This window comes from Schistocerca serialis, chromosome 1, assembly GCF_023864345.2.
Source record: "Schistocerca serialis cubense isolate TAMUIC-IGC-003099 chromosome 1, iqSchSeri2.2, whole genome shotgun sequence".
NCBI classification, from domain to species: Eukaryota; Metazoa; Arthropoda; class Insecta; order Orthoptera; family Acrididae; genus Schistocerca; species Schistocerca serialis.
The window spans coordinates 765979332-766002624 of record NC_064638.1 but is presented as its reverse complement, the minus strand read 5'-3'; the positions used below and the strand labels follow the sequence as shown (position 1 = coordinate 766002624).

Here is a 23293-nt window from a genome sequence, read left to right as displayed (position 1 = left end):
CACAGCGCAATTGTGGCAGCATGTGGACAAAACGCTATGTCACATCCAGCAACAGTGAAAAGGTGCAAGTAATTTGAACAAGGCTGCATAGGCATTGTTGATGCTGACCTGTGCTTCCAGATCTTGCACCATGTGATTTCCCTCTTTTTGGCATGCAGAATGAACATGTAGGGGGAAAGAAGTTTTCCAACAGAGAGGACATCATTGAGTGTCTCTGTAAGCATGGAGCAGATTTCTGTTGTAGAGGAATTAAACAATTAGTACAATGGTCTGACAGCTTTTTGCGGAGATTTGGTGAAAATCCGTAAAACAGTTTCAGGTACCTTTGTCACTTTGAAATGTGTTGCAGCATTCAGTGAAAGTAACTTGGCCTGACATAATGACCTGTAACTTAATTTTTGAAGTCACTTCGTACACAATATTTTCTGTATAGGTATGACAATATAGCATTTCTTTTAACAATACTGAAATATAATCTGCTTCCATTAAACAGAATAATGATGAGGATTGTATATATAACCACCTTTATAGTGCTGTGGGAAAGTAACAGTGAACATAATAGTCTACGGAAATTATGTACAGGGAACGTGTTAAAAAGTTAAAATGGCCACAGCACTCGATGGGTTATGCAGCTCACATCTCATTCAATAGTCTCATATTTTTTCTTTCTTATATAATCCCTGATAAGTTTTGCAACTGTCCTACATAAAAGCACAAAGATCGGAGTTATATGTGCCTTTGGTGGAAGTAAACTTTTAAAACAAGAAGGTAGATCAATAAAACAGAATGATCAATGATGTACTGGTAATTCAGAACTGCAGAAATATCACAGTATAAGAAAAATACAACATGAGTACAGTACAGTACAGAGACTGGATAAAATATGTTTCCAGATTGACGTGTTTTCATATTATTGCAACCAACTCTTGAACAGATTTATCATGTACTGATTTGGAATGGACTTACTGAACTTCATAATTTTTACCATTTTTATGCAGAGACAGCAACTGATATTGTTTATATAAGAATATACAGCCTACAGTTGCAGGTTAACTTTATCGTTTACCTAGGTTTCAACGTTAGTAATAACGTCTTCTTCAGAACCTGCAAAAAGTTAATATTATAATGTGCTAGTAAATTATATTAGATATGGTCATCCTACAGGATGCAACATGTAGTACTTACATAAATTATAATTTAAATGTTTGCCTAAAACAAGCCATGTCGTAAGTCAACTTTATAAAACTTGATGCATAACCGTAAGGTTTTGTCACTTCTATTAAACAAGCTGTAGCAAATTCACTTTAAGCCCATTGTATGGGCCTCGTTGTGTGATTAGAGACTGCGGACTGCGAGGGCTTCGCGGTCTGTCTCACAGAGGGTGGCAGGCATGCACGAGACATATAGAATCAAACTCTTATTATGCATTAACTGCTCTGAATTAATTTTATACTTTACTACTGTAAGTTAGTTACAGTATCCAGCATAACTACGTTTTACATTCTACTACAGAGCCTTATAAACTGACCAACAAATCTCATATGAACATCTGTAGGAAAGGTTCTATTATTACAGAAACTGTAATGGAATACTTACTGAACACCAGAACAGTATTATATACTGAGTTAATACTACTACAGAACAACCACTACAGAGAATTAAGGAGAATTCTGAAATTAGACTCTCTGACTTTGAATATAATAATTCATACAATGGTGGAAATCATTGCTTACAAGGAACAATCGAATTTTGATTCTGGTCTCTTATCAGATTCCAAATGACATGAAAATAGGAAAGAACCACAATCATATTAGTGCTTAGTGGCAACATTCTTGCTTCTAAGTCTCAAGCATTACCTGTACTTGTGGATGCGAATATGTGAAACTGTTGTGCATCTGCTGCTGCTGCTGTTGACTCTGAAGTGGCAATGGATGCTGTGTAGTAGTGGCTGCTGGGAGTTGTTGCACACCATACGGTAGTGGTTGAGTACCATGCACTGGTAGAGTGCCAGGAGGTGGTGGTAGTACCTGAGTATCAAGCACCGGTAGAGTGCCAGGAGGTGGTGGTTGAGACCATATTGGGGGCAGTTGCATCACTAGTGATGGTACAGGTGGAAGCTTTGTGAAGTCAGTCTGCAAAAACATAGTAAATTGAAGGAGTGTTTGTATTTAGAATATAAGTAGAATATAAGCATGTGAGTTTAATTCTATTTGACCCTGTCAATATGAATTATTCAGTTGTCTAAATGTTAAAAAGCTTACGATCATATAGAGCTCCCTCAATTAAAAAGGAAAACTATTGATATGAGATCAGTGTTCCTTTTGTTTCAAATTTATGTATCATATTATTGATATTACTTAACAAGTATTCAGCTGTATCATCAAGATGACTGACTTCAGGGAGCTCAAAGGATTAAGCCATATTTTAAGTTTTATACCTCAATTCTCAAGAGAGATATCCAAACAGCTTTGAGCCTCCTCTAAACGAGTTTCTATCAATTATTGCTTAAGATTACTTCAATAATCACCAAACCATACAATGTGGATAAATGTCTTAATTTTAGGAAGTCACAGTTCTCCTCTTTCTTTGTGGGTGACTTCTGCATTCTATGTAGCAAATTAGTATTTTTGTTTCAAGAATCAGAAAAACTACATCGGTCTTTTTGTGAAATTAGTTACACCTGTGTCATGTCTAACATTGCAGAGCATAAGACAAACAAGAAGCATCAATTAACTGTGGATTATTGTTAAAAATATGAATTCAATTCTGATTAGATTTGCAGTAATTGCAAAAGTTGTTATGATTTTATCTGAGGTTGCTTATCACTCACATTAAGAACTGGATGTGGAGTTTCCTTCAGCAATTTCGTCTCAGGTGTTGGGCTGATATCCATTGGTTCTGGCTTGCTTGTCTTCATATCAACAGATGTTGGTGATGGGGTCCTTGGTTTGACTGCAGGAGGTACCTTCTTCTCTGGGCTGTGGATTATTTTCAGTTATATTTTCTTTTAGACTCCTTGAATCAATAACATGTAAAATACATTGCACAAACTACAGTGCTCTGCAAAACAAAGTCAAGATAGGCAATGTAATATAACATACGAACTACTTGGTTGTGGTGGTGGGGAATCAAAGTGTGGGAGCATTTTGCCAGAGGTTTTCCAGTTGTGCACAAAAAGTTAGACATCACATGGCATGATGTCAGTATGACTATTGTGCCAAATGGGGCTAGCCCGACAACACAAAGCAGTTGAAGGATTCATAAAAGACAGCGTATGTCAATCACTGAGTGGTTACGGTGCACTGTGGTGGCTGTTGTTTATTACAACATGGCCTAGTGACAACATTTGGATGACTAGAGACAACATTTGGATGACTTCACATGGGGAAAAAATTGTTGGTAAACTGGAAGGAGGCTGGAATGTGATGACTGTAGTCCAGAAGTTTGGTTTTACTCACAGCTTTGTTTCACATGCATAGGGAGTGTTCCGAACAACAACCATTGATGCCTGAAGGAGAGGAGGTAGTCAAACATGGTCAACTACTGAAGCAGATGACTGCTAAATTGTATAACAGGCAAGAAGGGACCACATCAAACAGCAGGTGCAATTGCAGCCACATTTAACATGACAGCAAGGCATGCATTCTTATACTCCAGAGTGCTATGGAAACTGCATGGCGTTGGTCTCTTTGTCCTACAATCAGGACTTGTGTCCCACTGACACCTGCACAGCAGCAGTCCCATTTGTGATGGTGCCATGAGCATAAGGACTGAACAATGAGGAATGATAGAGTGTGTACTTTTCAGGTGAGAGCAGATTCAGTCTGAGTAGTGATTCTGGCTATTCTCTCATATGGTGACAGGTGGGAATATAATATACACCAAGGAACATTGTCCAATATGATCATTTCGATGATTCAGGCGTTACAGTGTGGAGAGTCATAATGTTGCATGGGCAAATTTCTGAAGAGGGTAAACTCACTGGTCAACATTATTGTGACAACTGTACTCCTCCCCCATGTGTGTCTTTTCAGGGTGAATTCAGTCCTGGCTTAACTTTTGCGGATGACTGCGTGCAACCACATTGAATAGCACAGGTGGAGCAGCTCTGGGAATGACAGGATATTCAGCAAAAGGATTAGCCTGCCCATTCCCCTGTCTTAAATCCCACCGAGCACAAGTGTGATGCTGTGGGGATACTTACTGCAGCAAATCCACATGCACCAATGACCATGCAGCAGTTGTCGACTGCACTGGTGGGGGAATGGCAGCTTGTGGCTAGTACGGTAGCGCAGTACAGAGCATGCATTGCTGGCCATGGTGATCGTGCATCCTATTAACACTTTGGAGACCAGCCGCTTATAAGGATATTGGGTCTATGAAACCAACCATTGATGCCATTATTTAAAGTGTTACTGGCATGTATGTTACTGATAAGAACAGCATGTGCTAAGAAAATATAGTTAGCCTCCCAAGAAAAAGATGTTTCCAATATTTCTTGCTCATCCAACAGACGTGATTTGCAGCAGAATTAAAAAAAAAAATTAAAAAATAACAAAAAATTGTGAAACCTAATGAATACATGTACGAAATTAAGTCAATGTAATCACATTATCTCAACCATTCGCGACAGCAACTGTTATATTCGCTAATGTTTCTTTAGAAATAATTCTAGACATTGACAATAGAAGGCAGTGCCAGTCAAGGGACAGGTAGCAAGACGTTTATGAACTGTTCTCGTATGCAGTGAATCCAGTATTCGAGAGACAGATTGCTCATGCATTGAGAAAATCGTGGCCCAACCTATACTCCAATGTGGTCTTTGTAACAAGAAGTTACGGCCCAAGCTATGCTCAGTATTTGTCTCCCAAGTGTTAAGAACCATATCCCATGTTTTGTAACATCCTGTGGACCATTATAAATAATGGTGACTTCAGTGTAAGTATTATCCGTTTATCTCATTGTGTATTTCTTTCAGTTATCTGTAACATGTCCTTCTATGTATGGTTCAAGTTTCATAGATCTATGTTAGAGTGATGTAACACGTTTAAGTTACTCTTGTCCTTAAGTTTTACAGAACAATGTATATTAAAAAATTATACATCTACATGTAAGTATACAGTATTTAAAATAAACTTTACACATCAGACTTATAATTAAAAAAATGACATTCCATATTGCTTCACTAAATATATGTCTCCCATCTTATTTACTGCATCACATTGTCAACCATTTTGAAACATGCATAATAAGTCTAGAATATTTTCCTCAATTGGTCTGTTGGACGCAACATTTAATGTTTTTTAGGCATCTGCTACTTGATGTACGAGTATAACACTGCCACACACAATTAGAGTTAAATGATTGTTTTTTGATACATATATATATCAAAGATGATGTGACTTACCAAACGAAAGTGCTGGCAGGTCGAAAGACACACAAACAAACATACAAAATTCAAGCTTTCGCAACAAACTGTTGCCTCATCAGGAAAGAGGGAAGGAGAGGGGAAGACGAAAGGAAGTGGGTTTTAAGGGAGAGGGTAAGGAGTCATTCCAATCTCGGGAGCGGAAAGACTTACCTTAGGGGGGAAAAAGGACAGGTATACACTCGCACACACGCACATATCCATCCACACATACAGACACAAGCAGACATATTTAAATATAAAAAAAGGACAGGTATACACTCGCACACATGCACATATCCATCCACACATACAGACACAAGCAGACATATTTAAATATGTCTGCTTGTGTCTGTACGTGTGGATGGATATGTGCATGTGTGCGAGTGTATACCTGTCCTTTTTTCCCCCCTAAGGTAAGTCTTTCCGCTCCCGGGATTGGAAAGACTCCTTACCCTCTCCCTTAAAACCCACTCCCTTTCGTCTTCCCCTCTCCTTCCCTCTTTCCTGATGAGGCAACAGTTTGTTGCGAAAGCTTGAATTTTGTGTGTATGTTTGTGTGTCTATCGACCTGCCAGCGCTTTCGTTCGGTAAGTCACCTCATCTTTGTTTTTATATATAATTTTTCCCACGTGGAATGTTTCCTTCTATTTTATATATATATATATATATATATATATATATATATGGATTAGAACAGATTGCTACTCGCCAAGTAGGTGTAGCTATCAGACACAGTCCACTATCAGATGAAGAAACATATGTACACACATTTATAAACACACACAGCCACTGTCGTCTTTGGGCACTGTGGCACCACTGGGTCAATACCATTCTTGGCTTGGGTGGGCAGCAAGGATACAGAAAGGTACAACAGAGAGAGAGAGAGAGAGAGAGAGAGAGAGAGAGGGAGAGAGCAAGGGATAGCTGGGTAAGTATGGGAGAAGATGCAGTAGTGCTACCTGAGTGACCATGGAGACCGCATGGTGGCGGCACTGGGAGGCTGTACTGGTGAAGGGGATAAGCAGAGAATGGGAAAGGATTATAGCAGGTGTATTGGGGGCATAGAAAATGAGTGTAAGGCTGGAGTGGAAGCAGGAAAGGGGATAGAAACATGTGACGAACAAGGACTAGTAAGGTTGAGACCAGGATGATTACAGGAACAAAGGATATGTTGCAGGGAGAGTTCCCTCCAGGGCAATTCAGAAAAGCTGATGTTGGGGGGAAGAATTCACTTAGCATGGCCTGTGAAGCAGTCACTGAAGTCAATCACACCGTGCTGCATGACACACTCAGCAATGAGGTGGTGCAGCTGTCTTTTGGCCACAGCTTGACAGAAAGAAAGCTTTCAGTTGTCATGCGCAAATATCATACCGCACAGTGGCTGCAGCTAAGTTGGTAGACTACTTGGCTGCTTTTGCAGATGGCCTTGCCTTTGATACTGTAGAAAATGCCTGTGACAGGACTGCAGTGGGTGGTAGTGTCCAGACATATGGGACAGGTCTTGCTCTCTATGTCTTTTATAGGGACATGAGCAATGGGGCAAGATGTCACTATCACGGGTAGAATAGGGACACACAAGGATGCTGAGTAGGCTGGGTGTGTGGTAGACTACAACAGTGGGAGGGATGGAAAGGATAGTGGTGAATATATTTTTCATTTCTGTATGTGACGAGAAGTAGTCGAAACCTGGGTGGAGAACATGATTCAGTTGCTCCAGTCGTGAGTGGTCAGTCATTAAGAGGGCACTGCTTTGTGACTGATCAGTTGGTATGTGAAGAACGGTGGGTGACTACAGAAACAAGGCATGGGAGATCTGTTTCTGGATAAGGTGGGAAGGGTACTTTCAGTCAACACAGGCCTCAGCAATATCATCTGCAAATTTGGAGAGGGACTGCTTGTCACTGCAAGTGCAGGAACAGGATAGGGTAGCAGCTTTAAAAATTGAGGTATTATTCCTGGCTGGTAGGTCTGATGTAGATGAATGTCCTGACAGAGCCATTGTGAGGTGACTGTCATCATCAAGGAAGGTGACTTCTTGCACTCAGGAGGACTGGGTGAAGGGAATGGGAGAGAAGGTGCTGAGGTTCTGGAGGAATGTGGATAGCTTGTCCTCACCCTGTATCCAGAACACGAAGATGACGTTAACAAATCTCAACCGGGTGAGAGATTTGCAATTCTCTGTAGTAGGAATTGTTCCTCTGTAGCCTATGAATAAGTTAGTATATGATGGTGCTATGTGGCTGCCCATGGCTTACTGGAGGTTTGTTTGTCAATACTGTATTCAAAGGAGAAGCAATTATGGGTGACATTACAATTCATAAGGATACAAACCAATAGCTCCTATCACAGTGAAGAATTTATGAAGAACTTTGTAAAAGAACTATGGAATCCACTTCTTTTGCAAGAACAAGTTATAAGTAAATAATTCTGATGTTGAGAAGTGTCTAATCGTAGATTTTAAGTTTTTAATATTATTTAATAGTGACATATTTTTGAGAAATACACATGTACTGAAAAGGATAACTCGCAAAGCATTTTCACAAACTTCACGAGTACTACATCCACTAAAATTTTTCACACAGCACATCAAGGAAGAAGTAAAGATAACTACTCATGCTGTTGAAAATTCATAGGCTTCTATTAGCTCAAAAATTTATACTTCGCAGAGCAGCAAAGAATTTGATTATTTGAAGAAATTATCAGGGCCTTGGATACACTGTGTGGCAAAGAAAAGCATCTATCAACCTCCATAATTTTAGACAACATTATTGGAGTTTAACAGTGATCCGTCATGTAAGTAAAATTAGTAAAATACAACCTTGACTGCACAGTTATTTATTAAAAACACAAATGGTTTCAGCATCTTGCAGAAGGCCGTATTCAGATAATGCACTACCTGTCCAACGATGATGATGATGATGTTTGGAATAGCTGTGCTAACCCCCCAGCTGCAAAAGTTTTGTGACGTGGGTCACCACAGCTGTTCCAAGCATCACTACCATCAGCTGGATCGTGCATTATCTGCAGAGGACCTACTACTAAGAGGTCGACACCAGTCATATTTTTAATAACTGACCATGCGACAAGACAGTTTTTTACTAATTTTATTAGCATTTGATTACAGTCAACTACGATATATCAGTCCACTCATACTGAATGATGTGACACCTCAGATTTTCAGATCCGAGTATGAAACTGTCAACTAGAAACCATATGTAAGGTATCAGTCAAGACACTTCTTCTCTACCATCATTAAAAAACTAAATATCACATAGCACATCTTGATGGAGTGCCTGACAACTATCCCAAAGTACACTAACAGATATCACTCACTCACTCATGTAAAGAACAGGATTTGTATACTTCTGTCCTACTATGGAAACCTGAGCTATGTACAAGTTTCCACCTGAAATGAGTTGCTTCAAGGCTGAGGTTCTAGCAGCAAAACAGTCTTGCGTAATATTAATGATATTCTGACAACAAATTTGCAGGGTGCCCTTAAAAAACTAGAATATCAATCCTGGAACTTTAAAACATACCATTACCTCATCAATGTATAAGAACTAATTTATCAGTATATCAAATTCCACAGACATCGTAGCCACTACAACTAAAGAAGCATTTTTGATAATTCATACCAATTGTCAGTAACCTGTCAGATGACAAAACATTACACTTTGCACAGATTCAACAATGCATTCCTGAAAGAACATAGTACTCACAGTTAAAACTCTGAGGATGATATCAATCTTAAGAATGCAAAATGGACACAGGAGCTATCATGCACATCTTCACAAAAAGTTTTAACCTCTCCACATTGCAAAGACCACCCCTCATAAGTAGCAGAGCTAAAGCACCTTCTGGTCAGCAGGTTGAACTTTACAAGGCAATCATCAAACTGGGAATTTCTCTACCAACAGGTGTCACAAACATTTATCGACAGCCTACTATCACAATATATGAAGGCACCAAGCCACAGTAACTGCAATAATCGACTGATTTCACAGGTGCACACCAGCAACTGCTACCAGAAGAAGAAATGGTATGCATAATTTTGTAATTGGTTAAATGTCTACGATGTTAATCTCTTGTCCAGTTAGTTATTTAATTCCAATGATGAACTCCATAAAACTTACACAAGTGACAAATGATTGCCTATTATTAACATCCCCAGCATTAGAATAATAAAGTGTGTTGTTCATAGTGATTATACATAATCAAGAAATTGTAAGATGTACTGGAAATCCACCATTAACATAACAAATTATATGTAACTGTAATATATTAAACACAAGGAGAAGGAAGGGGTATTGGGGGACGCTGCCTGATGGCTTGGAGGGAGAGGCGATGGCTTGGAGGGAGAGGCAACAAGTGCACAGGGTAAGATAATGCACAGGTGAGCTTGCTCTGATGGGGACAGGGAGAGTTGTGTGCAGTGCACAAATATATGGAGGAGTGGAATGGGAGAGGAAGATACGGAATACATTGAAGGAGACTGTACAGAAGAGGGTTGAGTGCAGGATGAGTGAATTTGGGGTCTTGCAAGATGAGGTGGAGACAGGTTTGGGTCAGAGGCTAGTGAAGATTGAGTCCAGTAGACTTACAGGATCAAATTATGTGTTGCAAGGACAATTCCCATCTATGTAAGTCTGATATGCTAGTATTGGAGGTAAGGATCCAGATGGCACGGAATGTGAAGCAGACAATGAAGCCTATTCTACCACTGGGTTGTCTATTTGGATCAACAACTGGTTGGTGGTCATACTCACATACAATGCTGTGTAGAAGTTACTGCAGGGATGGTGTGTGATGGAGCTATTTTCAGAGGTACCCCTCACTCTCACTGAATAGGATTTGCCTGTGGCAGACTAGAGTTGGCTGCAATGGCTGTAAGATGGTGTGGCATAAGGATGGACTGATATTTCATAGACAGGATGAATGTCAGAATAGCACCTAGGTAAGGGTGGGAATATTTGTGGGTAAGGTTTTCCTTATTTCCAGGCATGAAGATTGGACAACCATGGGTAGCCAGACTGTGTAGGAGTAGCTTTTTAGTGTGGAAGGGATGGAAAATATTAAAATGCAGGTACTCTTGAGTCATTGGGACTGATATTGACAGATGTTTATATGGAGTCAGTGGATATGTAGAAGTTAACATCCAGAAAGATGCCATGCTGGTCTGAGTAGGACCAGGTTAAGCGGGTGGGAGGGACAGTGCTGACTCTGTAGAGGAATGAGAACAGTGTGTAATGGGCCTGAGGCTAAATCATTAGGATATCATCAATGAACGTCAACCAGGTAATTTGGTAATCTAAGGTAATTTGGGAATCTAACTGAGGTCAGTCTTAAGTTTGTGGGTGCCTGTTATTTCCTGTGTTGAGAGGTTTGTGTTATTGGGAAGTAACGTAGGAAAGGAGGGTGGGGCCAAGTTGGAGTTGTGGAATTCCTGCCAGGTAACCAGGGATGATGAAATGGGAGTGGGGGCGGGTCATGGCTGAACAGTGTTATCTTGGAGTGGGCAAATTCAATGTTGGAGTTTGGTTGGCCTTGGTTGGTGGCAAAAAAGTGTTTCCACTGCAGGGATTTGGAGAAAAATAGTAGGTCCTTGAGAAAATCTGCATGATTATTTTTGGGTATGGGGCTGAAAGTTAGGTCTTTGGGTAAACTGAAATTTTTATGAATTTAGATTTTTAGTAGACAGGCTGACAACAGTGTTTTGCTTTTATTTGGGTTCTGGATTTTGTGAGATGCTGAGAGCAAGTTTTGGGCAAATTGGCTGATGGAAAAGGTCAGCAAGGTAGGGCCTGGGCACTATGAAGGGTAGATAAGAGGGTTTCTGGGGGAAGGATTGGTATTGTTGGGCGGTAGTACTCTGAAGTGAGAGTAAGCTTTAAGTGTAATGGAAAATATTTGAGAACAGTGGCTGGAATAGTAATCCAGATGCCGGAGGGTAAGGGTTCCAATACAAGAGATAGTGTGTCAGTAGTTTGGGTTGCATAGAGGCAGTATTTTGAGCTGGGATCTTAGGTGCTGCACAGATGTCTAAGAACAGAGATTTGTTTCTGTATCAAGTTAGTGGGGGACAGGGATTAGTGCTATCTGAGAATCAGAAGTTCACTGTGAAAGAATAGGTGGCACCCATAAAGGAGGCTTAATCCCTCAAACTTTGTGTACAAAGTTTTTATTTGCCACATCCACATATGCCCCTTATGCCACACCTGCACCCAACCCCTTGCCACATAGGTTGTGCTCCTGTGGAGGTACAGGATCTATCCAATGCAGCTATCCTACTCCAGTCCTGTCACAGGCATATCCTATCCTATCCTACCCTGTCAGTGGAAGGGCCAGCTGTGAAACCTCCTATAATTATGTGGCTCTACTGTAACTTCTGTAATGAATTTTGCAAGCCTTACAACAGACCAGCCATCCAACTGAATGAGCGACACTCAATGTCACTGGTTGCTTCACGACCATACCATATGGAACCTGCTCACACATCAGCTGCTCTCAATGATGTAGATGGGAATAGTTTTTGAAACACACTGTTTGATCCTGTAATCATCCTGTGCTCAACCTCCACAACCCCATCTTACTAAAACCCCATTCATGCCCTCTTCTCCTCAGCCTCCCTCTTCCTCTGTTCTGTCTCCCCTTCACAAACCATTACTCCACTACTCCATGCCATAGTGCCACTCTATATCTCTGCCCCTACCTGTGTTGCAGTATAGGCAGCAGGGAAACGGTCGTCACACAGGTGTATCTGTAGTCTGTTTTTCTCTGAAAGCTCAGCAATGTTGACAGTCTTGTTTATATGCTTTCTGACTGATTAACACTTCAACAATAATGAGATTTGTTATTTTTATTCCCTCCTTTAGTTATACTCCACTTAGGAGTTTCCTTTACTGTATTTAAATAATCCACTAAGGTGTAATTAAATTATTTAATAATCAATTTGTAGATTTTTCAGTCTTTTCTATCCCAACATATAGAAATTATGTGGAACAATGTTCACCATGGAGAGAGATCTGATTTAAAAAAAAAAGACATTTAAGTTCATGATTGAAATCTCGATAAACACCTTGGGCTTGAGGACTTGGACAGGCATACAGAATTTGTTTCTGGGTTTCCAACAGGCCCTGAATTTGGTGAAATGTTCGTAGGACATACAGAAGGCTGTTGTGCAACTGGACTTGATGAAATTCTTCTGCTGGGACTAGAGCTCTGCCTGGAATAAAAAACAATTTCTGTTGATTAACATTAAAACACTTTACAAGCAAATCTTCAACAGTGAGTAAATACATCAAATAACGTAAGTAGATATGTTTTCTGATAAAAGTTAAAATAAAGAGAGCCCTGGAAGTAAATTTCCATATGGTTAACTAGCAGGCTTCAACTTCTTGGTTTACAAGAAATTCATTTCATATTTGCGACCAAAAGATTACTATGACTGACTGGAACCACCTATGCATATCAAAGCTTGTGTCTACAAACGCCCTCAATGCCAAATCCCATTGTTGGTTCTTCAGGGGCCATTTTGAAAAATATCTCAAGACATTTTGCTCAGAAGTGTACTCAAGATACCCTGCTAATTCATCCCACAAACTGACAACTACACTTCATGGGACCATGAAGTATCAGAAATACGTAATATAGTCATATGAATCATATTATTGCTTCTTTGAGAATGAAGTGTGGCATCCTGTAGCTCTTGTGTATTATGCAACCTTTCAGTAAGGCTATGCATAAAGGGATGAAACAACAGGTTGCATAATATCCAATAATATTCTAATTATATGGAATCTGATCCTTAGCTTAAAGTGATAAGTATCATGAATCAGAACAACCATCTCCAAATGCTGAACAAACAAAATTTGTAGTCTGCATTATTAGCTTTGGTTTACAACATGACAATGTATGCATTCCACTGGTTTTAAAATAGTGACTATATCAAAAAGAAATATAAAGAGCAATCAAACACCCACAAAATCTGAGCAACCTTCATGGATTGTTGTGGCCGGGATCATTTGACATCACCTCTTGTCTGGTCCATGCCACAATGAACTGCAGTTGGAAGATAGACAGGAACACCACAGCTCAATATCTCATTACCAACAATGCCACTAGATATGGACCACAACTCAAGAGTGGAAAAGGATGGGGGGAGGAAATCGGCCATGCCCTTTTCAAAGGAACGATTTTTGCATTTACCTTAATAAATTCAGGGAAATAGGGCTGCAATTTGAATCCAATCCTCCAATATAAAAGCTGAAGCAATAGCAGAATAATCCATCAACAAAGTGCTACCTTATCATGTACCCCTCTTAATTTTGGCGGGGATTATCCTTTGTCACAAATACAGGATTTCAGGTTATAATGATAGCCACTAATTCAAAAATGTAGCCAATATAAAAAGTTTCTCCATTTCTGTTGATACTTGCTTTTCTCGAGTTTCTAAAAGGTTCCCTCAATTTTATGACTGGTTTTACATCACAGAAAATCTGTTACTACTATACATACTATTATTCCCACTTCTCCAGTGTAGGAACAAGTATACATCTGTTCAAAAGCTTTAATGTTGATGATAAAACATGTTATGGAAAATTACACTCTCATATATTCTACATAATATTACCTTGACACAGACCTCCTTGGACTTGGTGATTTTTTTACACTTTCAGAGGTATTTTTTGCAGGCGGTGAATTACTTCTAGTAGTTGGAGGAGACTTTTTTGGACTCTTGGAACTTATGAGACTTTCAAAGTCTAATTTTCTTTCTGTTGATTTTCTTTCGTTTTTGGGACTAGAACTTCTTGAGTTGGGACCCCATCTGTAATAGCAGCAATTAAAAATAACTGAAATACAAGGTACAGAATACAAACAGTATGCTTTCATTTAACCCATGTCATTTTTATATACCATACCACATCGTACAGGGAACTGGAGAGATCAAAGTTAAATATAGTGGGAATTAGCGAAGTTCGTTGGCAAGATGAGATGAACTTTTTGTGAAGGAGGTACAGTGCTATAAATACAAAATTATGTAAGAGTAATACCAGGTCAGATCTCATTATGAATAAGAATATAGGAATGCATGTAAGCTGCTATGACCACCATAGTGAACACATTATCATAGCCAAGTCAAATAAGAAACCAACACTGACCACAATAGATCCAAAGTTTATATACCAACTAGCTCTGCAGATGAAGAAGAGATTTAAAAAATTGTATAGTAATAATATAAAAGAAATTACTCAGACAGTTAAAGGAGAGGAAAATTTAATTGTGATGGGTGACTGTTAGTTGATAGGAGGAAAAGAAAAAGACGGAAAAATAACAGGCGAAATATGGACTGGGAGAAAGGAATGAAAGAGACAGCCACCTGGTAGAACTTTGCACACAGCATAAGTTAATCATCACTAACACTTGGTTTAAGAATAGCAAAATAAGATTTGTAATGTTGTTATTTATTTAATTAATTTATTTTTTTGAAAGCCCCAAATACCATAACACACTATGGTTTCTTTCTGTCATCACGCTACAATGAAAAGTAAAAGCAGAAACACTAAAATTAGGAAGTCTAAGAACAACAATTTTGTAACTCATAATAAAGTATATTGTTGTCTTTTCGGTAAATAAATGGTTTAATGTCTGTTTTTCATATGTTATTGTTACACTGGCTGTCACACAGGTGAAACGGGAGTTATATGTAATTTTCTCTTAAATGAATAACAATCCACTCCAAGATTGTGCAAAAAAACTTATTCAAAATTACCTTTCATAGAAATTAATGAAAGAAATAATCAGGTAATGTTAAATATGGCCTTCCTTAAAATGGAATTGATTCATTTCACCTGATAATGTTGAGTGCCATTTCGTTCCAGTTTATTCACTAACACTTTAAAAACTGAACCAACAGAACTAAGAGATGATATCCAAATATTGCACTAAACGAGATTTTCATGTAAATAATACTGTTCAATAATCACATAGTCACACAATTATTAAATAGATCGATTCCATAAAGACTGTCAACCTAGCTGGTATTTTCTAATTACATGAAAGCTGACTGAAAACCCCCTTGATATTTAAAGTATTTGATTTAAAAGAAGAAATATCTGCTATAGCCATTGCAATTAGACTTGTATTGAAGGCAAAGATTAATTTGATTTTTTTTTCTTTAACATGGTCTGTCCATTCTATAGTAACTTTTAAGTAAGGTAGGTGGGGTCTACTTATTCACTACAGTAGTAGCAGGTCATATTACACTAGTGACCCTGACACGACATACTGAATTCAACCTTATGTATGTATGTAATTTCATGTCCTTTATTACTGTGTACTCAAAAACTTATGTTCTTTTTTAATGGTCAACAGCTGAAGGAGAGAGATTATTCTGAAAACATTAAAGAAAAAGAGAGAGAATATTGATCAAATTTATCCTGAAGATAACAGGAAACTGTTTCAAATTTTTTGAGATAATGAATTATGCATTTGTATGTGGCACTAACAATGAAAGGCAAAGGGATTACTGTTCTATCACTTATCAGTGTGTGTTTTGTATGGATGTGGAATGGTATGTAATGGAACATGCACCACAGAGGCACAGGATATTTTTCAAAATTTTTATGTAAACAGAATACAGGAATTTTCAGTCGAGATTATGGTCGATGCGATAACAAAATTTTAGCACGTATATTTCAACAGCTTTAGTTGACTGTTTAATTGTAAGTCGTGTGCTACTACTTATTTCAGTGAATAGCGAAGGTATTTAGCCATTTTCACAAGTATCTAAAAATTATTTTGAATCAAATAAATATGTAAACGTCAGAAGGCCTAAAGAAATAGTTTCTGTTGAGAGCAGCGATGTGGAATTGTTAGCAGATGAACAAGAAATATGAGGTCTCTGAATGGAAAAGGTGAATTCCGTGATAAGCAGAACTGAACTACTGGTAGAGTCCACGGAAGCAGGTCCTACCCTTTACCTGGATCATTTACCGAGCTTTGTAAATTTTTTAAAGTGATGCTATGCTTGAATTTAGAGCGTTGCTAAAAAGCAAATGATACAAATGAACACGAACCTTGAGTGGACTGCCTCTGAAATGCATACTAAAGTAACTGCACAGTTAAGTTCCAATGGGTACACAAATTTTGAACAAGTAGCATCTGAACTAGAAACAAGACTTAATTCTCAGTTAAAAAAACAATTATCAGAGCATGAGGGTGAAAATTTCTGAACTTAAGAAAGCATTTGCCAGAGACTGTGACTAAACTCTCCAGACACGTTGATCAAATATAAATAGCTCAGGGAGCTTTAGAAGGAACCATTTAGCTCCTCGCTGGACATGTATAGAATCTTGCCGTTGAGTAAGAAAGACAGCAAAGTCCAATGGAAAGAGTAAAAATATCATGCTTCACTTCCTTCACTGGTTAAATCAAAAAGATGATCAGTTTAGAGAGTGCTTATGGAAAGAACTACCTATAGTAGTGCAACACACTACCAATGACACTTTGTGAGGACAGACCGAATCTAACGAAGTAAATGATACTTAAATCATCACAATGGCATGATGACAGGACTGAAGAAGTAAATAAAATTAAGACATGTCAAACATGCAATGCCTGCTGCTATTCGACCCACTGAAACGTACACTGTTTCATCGCGACACGTGATGTAAACAGATGTAACCACCAGCAAGTCAACCGCTTTGTGATGTGCGGTGGCTAATGGTTTATCCTCTATACTTATTGAGGAGAGTCTTCTAAAATATAGACAATTTCAGATGTTCACCCCGATAAGAGAAACCCACAACTGGCTATTTTTATTAAAAGTTTTCGGGGTGTGATGCCAAATAAGTCGATAGCTGTTTAGACAATACAATTTGTGCCCACATACAGTCAAGGAGATGGTGCCTTGTGGGCCAGTGAAACAGCAGATCCCTGTCATTCTTATGCACAATTATAGAAGGCCTCCCTATTCAATTATTGGCCCACTAAAATTCAGGAGCACCTTCTCGTTACTGGTATGAACCTATGTCACAACATGAGGTGATATGGCTTATAACACCCAAACACCCTGTTCATATTAAGCAAAAGCTGATACACATACACAACACTGACATGGATCTTCTCACATCAATCTTTGATTGTGTTGACCTCTCACATGAAGAGACCAAGTCATACAATGGTAACAGTAATAGTGTGTCTGTTGTAAATGGTAAAAATCACTACTATAACTGTAATAGAAATGGTAATGGAAGAAACAGCAGCACAGTGCTGCTTCATTGAAATGGTACAAATAACTGGCCAAATGATAGTGTCAACTTGCCATCTTTCAACAAGTGTACACAAGATGTTGCAAGGTACAGCCCTGGGTATTTTCAGAATGGAAATAACCCACATCTCTGGAATAATAGTCAGTGGAATAATTGGCATCCAAACATTGGAAATACGATACAAACAGTTTGTAATAAGACAGTAATAAAGTGCACCTGCATTTAACAATGTGATGGAGTAAAACTGGTGGTAACACCCAATTGTAAGACCAATTGAAATCGTAGACGAGAAATGACCTAGCATCTCAGCTGCATCAAATTAAGTGCGATCCCATTTTGCCCTTGTTTGATGGTTGCAGTAAGAGTAGGGAGCAAGTCAAGTGACCATATAATGATGGTAAAGATATCTGGGACAAACAATGAATGGAACCTACAATGTGCAGAAAGCAGAATAATGATGTCGTCCAAGCTGTATTTTATGCCACTTTGGATGGCATACCTACCACTGTGATAACTGATGCAGGGGCAGCTACGAATGTCACATCTTTTGAATTAATTTAAAAAAATTGAGAGTCATCTACACCTGATACTCTCCTTGTCTGAAACTGTAGAATATTAGGAGCTAATTTTAAGAATGTCTGCATGCAGACTCATGTGGTTGTTCGGACAGGAAGTAGAACCATAATAAGTAAGTTCTTTGTCATGGGAAATATATTGGTGAGCTGCATTTGGGGAATAGGATTCCTAGAAGAGAGGAATGCACTTATCGATATCTCTTGTAGTATATGTTTGTTATATGAATGTGGGAAAGAGGTGTCTTATTCCCAATAAGAAGTAATGTAGGGCATGGCAAATTTTGCCAAGGTGTTGAAGTTAGATTTTTGGGTGTAGAGGTATCGTATATGGACAGCCGCTCCCCCCTCTACGCAGAGGACATGAGTTTGAATAATCATTACTGTGCTCAATGTATTATTGAACAATTATGCTTTACTCAAATTACTGAGGAAAAATACTATGTGGCTCTGGTCAAAAAAATTCAAGCAGCATCTGATGCAATCAAACACACTCTTCTAAATTCACGGTTAGTACAACATCCTGATATATCTAAGGAATTTTGCCTGACGACTGATGCTTCCTGTTTTGATCTTGTTGATCTTGGGGCTTGTCTGTTCCAAATGGAAACCATAACGATAAACCTGAAGTTAGAGTCATCATATTTGGCAATCACATTTTTTTGGGACTCAAGAGTCTATTTTGTAAATGAACTACAAGCTCTGCCAGTTGTTTGGACATTAAAAGAGTTCAATTATTATGTTTATGGTAATCATGTGAAAGTCTTCTGTAACCACAAAGCATTAAACTTTTTCTTAAGCTGCATGCTTCTCCATATGCATCTAGCACACTGGTCTTTAGCTGAATAGGAGTAAAATTTGAAAGCATTCATTTCAGTGGAAAGGATAACATTATTTCAGACACTTTATCTTGGCTACCACAAGGTCTCCCAGAATTTTAAGAACTAGTTGAACAAATATCCAGTTTTAAAGTTGTTCTAATCAAGGCTCCACCTTTCTGAAAGTACTATCTAACATGTGTAGAAATATGGAATCTTCACAAGGTGCTGATCCCAGGTGGCGTTAAGTCAGACAGGCATTGCTGCAACATACTTCAAGTAATACAGCACGGCACTATACGTTGCACAATAATGTTCTGTTGTACCATCAACACCCACCGTCAGATTTATTGTGTGTTTGTACCCCTTCTACCTCTTTATCAGAGCTAATATGGTACACCCATCATGTAAGGGGCACTTTGGCATTTCTAAATGTGCACAAAAATTAGGCAAGTACTGACATATTCCCAATATGAGTTGTCATAATCAACAGTTTCTGAGAACTGTTACCATTTGTCATGCAGTAAAACATCTGACTGATGTGATATGTAGCTACACACAAGTCTTCCTAAGAATCCTCTAAAAGCAATGTTCATTTCAGCATTCCAGTCCGGAATCCTGGAGATGATGGTCATGCACGTGTGAGATGTGCTTGCTTGCTTGCTTTTTTTTTGTGTGTGTGTGTGTGTGTGTGTGTGTGTGTGTGTGTGTGTGTGTGTGTGTGTGTATTTCCTTTTCTGAGAAAGTCTTTGGCCACAAGCTAATGTGTAAGTCTCTTTTCGTTGGGCCTGTCTGCAACCTAATATAGTCATTATACTGTAATAGCAATCTATTTTTTCCTTGTATCACTGATATTCCAACCTGGAATTATTTGAAACTGGACAATTATGTATTTTTAATCACAGTGGTAGAAAATGAAGAGTTCAATGAGTTAGTTTCAAAGCCAAACACTAGGTGCAAATTGCCTTCCACAAAACAGCTCACAAAAGTGTTGTAGCCACCGTTATGCGAAGAATAGAAAAACAGCTTACAGTTAACAATAAATGAAATAATTTTATTGCAAGCTCTATTAACACATGGATTTCTGACAGTTCTGAATGGAAAATAGAAATTGTCTTTCACTTCATATTTCACAGTACTGCATAATCACATCAAATTTCAGAGAAAGTCATTTCTTCACATTCTGTAGTGAACTTTAATAAGTTGCTGGCTGCAATAGTTATGGACTTAAATATTTAGAACAAATGGCAATACTCATTACTATCCAGACAGCAAACAATAAGATTACTGTTAATCATCTGCAGAAACATCATAATCCTTCTGTAGATCATATACTCTGACTGTCAATGAGCAATAGAAGTAATTTTTTTTTCTTAAACATAAAGCAAAAATTTTACAATACTATACAGTAACACATTTTAAATAAAATAATGATGATTACATAAAAACCTCATGGGAAGACAGGCCATACAATTTTAAAATTACGATGGATTGCTGAACTAGCTCTACCCTTATTACAATTGAAAGCATGTGTAAAAACTCTTTAAACTGTGAGGAAAACTGAATGACATGCCAGAGCTTTTTAATGCTGAAAACTGTTAAACATTACAAAGTAATGTTATTATAATGAATTGCTTTAATTCATTGATGACTAGCATGTGAATGAAGCTTACATCAGAATGACATTAACTTCACCACCAATTTGTGGCTTGGAACAATGTATATAGTCAGTCCTACACCACAATGAATGGTGTTCAGAAACTTCAACTTCTTGTTGTCTCTGGCAAAAACCTGGGAAACCTAACACCAGCAAAGATGTGGTGAAATCAGCATTCCTTGATGCTGGGTTTAAGAAAGTAGATCTGCATCATCATAGATTTCTTACATACAAGGGTTACACTTATGTATGTTCCATCTTCACAAGGTATTTGTTCATCATTTCCTTGTTCGATCTATGTCTCTCCTTCCTTTCAGGTTGTAGTTCAGTATTTTCTTGGCTAGTCTTTCTCCTTTCATTATATTCACATGTTGTTACCATCTCTCTACGCATTCAGTTATTTTCTCATTAGTAACACGTACAGTCAACTCACTTTGGACATATTCATTCTTTATTAAATACCATCTTCTGTAGTCCTCAAGAATTTCACTTCTGCCGCTTATACCTTACTGTCATCTTTTTTTTAATTATCCAACTCTCCCTTCTGTACAAAGTAATCTTGATACAGTAGAGAAGAGCAGAAACATGCAGCAAGAGGTCACAGAGGAAATAATGTACAGTAAACTAGTATAACAACAGCAAGTTTGTTGGTGTAGCCATTGATATATTGAGTATATAAACAGGCATTCGAATTTAGAAACTAATATTTCATGGAAGGCTATGTTCAGAATTGATCACGAATATGGAATTAACACACAGTTTTTTCCCCATGTTTTAAGAACTTAGTCTATAGTAGCATTTGACTATATCCCATAACTTTAATAGGAATTAATCCATACTTCCATACTAATATCATAAAAGTGAAAGTAACTCTGTTACCTTTTCACAACTAAACAGCTGAACCAATTTTGGCGAATTTTGTATGGAAATAGCTTGAATGATGAGGAATAACATAAGCTACTTAAAAAAAAGGAGGGGGTGGGGGGTTAAGTAGAGAATAGAACATCTTTTTTTGGATCTGTGCACATAAACAACGTAAAAAAAATTATTGAATTAGTTGCATAATGTACACGTATAACATATAGCTACATCAATAGCTTGATGCATAAATGCACACCCCACACATACTGCTTAGCAGAAATGCTGCATGTGCCGTGTTGTGTATTGGAGCAGCGTGAAGGCAACAGGCATAACTGCATGTACAATAGCTTATTTACTGAGTGTAACGAAACTACTGAAATGCGAGTGCATCTGTAGGTAACAGCTAGTAATTCATATTTCAGTGAAAAATCAAAAGAGGCTATGCCTGGAATTCAAATCCTAAAACAATTCTAAATATTATCAAAATACAAAAAGGTTGCACAATGTGAGATTTTTTGACTGTCACGTTAATTTAGTCATTATATGAAGTGAGGATACAAGCGTGATTCATTCAGTCACACATAGTATTTCATAAATATAATGATGAAGGAGAGCCTTCATGGATGGGGAACAAGTCAAGCAAGAGATTTTAATACAGAGTATTTCATTACTTTCTGCCTTGTATGACTTTCACCAGATCTAGCAGATACTTTTACATGTGTACCTCCTGACAATTATGATAACTGATATTTCTTACACAAGTGCATGGTGGCAGCCCATGTCTTACAGACTTTTTTATGCATAGTAGTTCATTTGGATGTGGTTCGGTGGCTCAGTGGGAAAGTGTCAGATTACAAATCCACAGGTCTTGAATTTAATCCCCCAATCAATCCTAGGATTTTTATCTGTCACTTATCACTTCTTTCATCTCTCTGGCTATGTTTGTTGATGTGAAAAAAACCAAGCAGCACTGTGGTTCAGAACCCACATTACACCGTAAGTCTCCCTCTAACAGGATGATGCTTAGTAAAGCACTACGGTGCTCAAGAAAATCATCTTCAGACTGATGACTACTTTCCTTCTTTTTGTTTCAATCATTCGGAAAAACAGGGTATGTGTAATAATTTTCTTGATTTTCAAAGAACTCCCATAAAACATTGCAAAATCTTTTGCGGCACTATTCATAAATTATAAACTGAATAACATTGTTTGTTTTTAAGCTAAAAAGTAATTTCAGTACAAAGACATGCAGAGCACTAATAACAGAACTTATGCAAATGTTACATTAAAATAGCAACATAAACGGCAGCTATCTGAGCCAATACAGCACAGATGGTTGTTTTTGTTATATATTTATGTTTTTATATAAAACTTCCTTGATTTTTAACATTAATGACTAGTTACCAAACACAGAGAGACTGAAGTCATCTTTGTGTGTGTGTGTGTGTGTGTGTGTTTTACAAGTTTATATTAGTTCTTAGGAGTACACACACACACACACACACACACACACACACACACACACACACACACACACACACACAATAATTTGAAGCCTTATGAGTCTACTGCAAAAGGTAATAACAAAATTTTTTATTTGTTATTAGTTACACCTCCGCAATCCTGGTACACACTGAAATCCCCATGCCACAGTCAGAAACAAGCTGACAGAAGAGTCAAAACACAATGGCACAGCCCACTGA

At 38.1% G+C, this 23293-nt stretch overlaps 1 protein-coding gene across 1 annotated transcript in view; it reads right to left on the bottom strand.

Moving 5' to 3' along the window:
- LOC126482357 (uncharacterized) overlaps window positions 1–23293 on the bottom strand; it is a 238508-nt gene that overhangs the window by 49523 nt on the left and 165692 nt on the right. Inside the window, exons 8-11 of the mRNA XM_050106441.1 lie at window positions 14043–14237; window positions 12489–12635; window positions 2831–2978; window positions 1857–2132 (exon numbers count right to left, since the gene is read on the bottom strand). Of these exons, the coding sequence (XP_049962398.1) occupies window positions 1857–2132; window positions 2831–2978; window positions 12489–12635; window positions 14043–14237 (766 nt within the window). The remainder of the gene's footprint in view (window positions 1–1856; window positions 2133–2830; window positions 2979–12488; window positions 12636–14042; window positions 14238–23293) is intronic.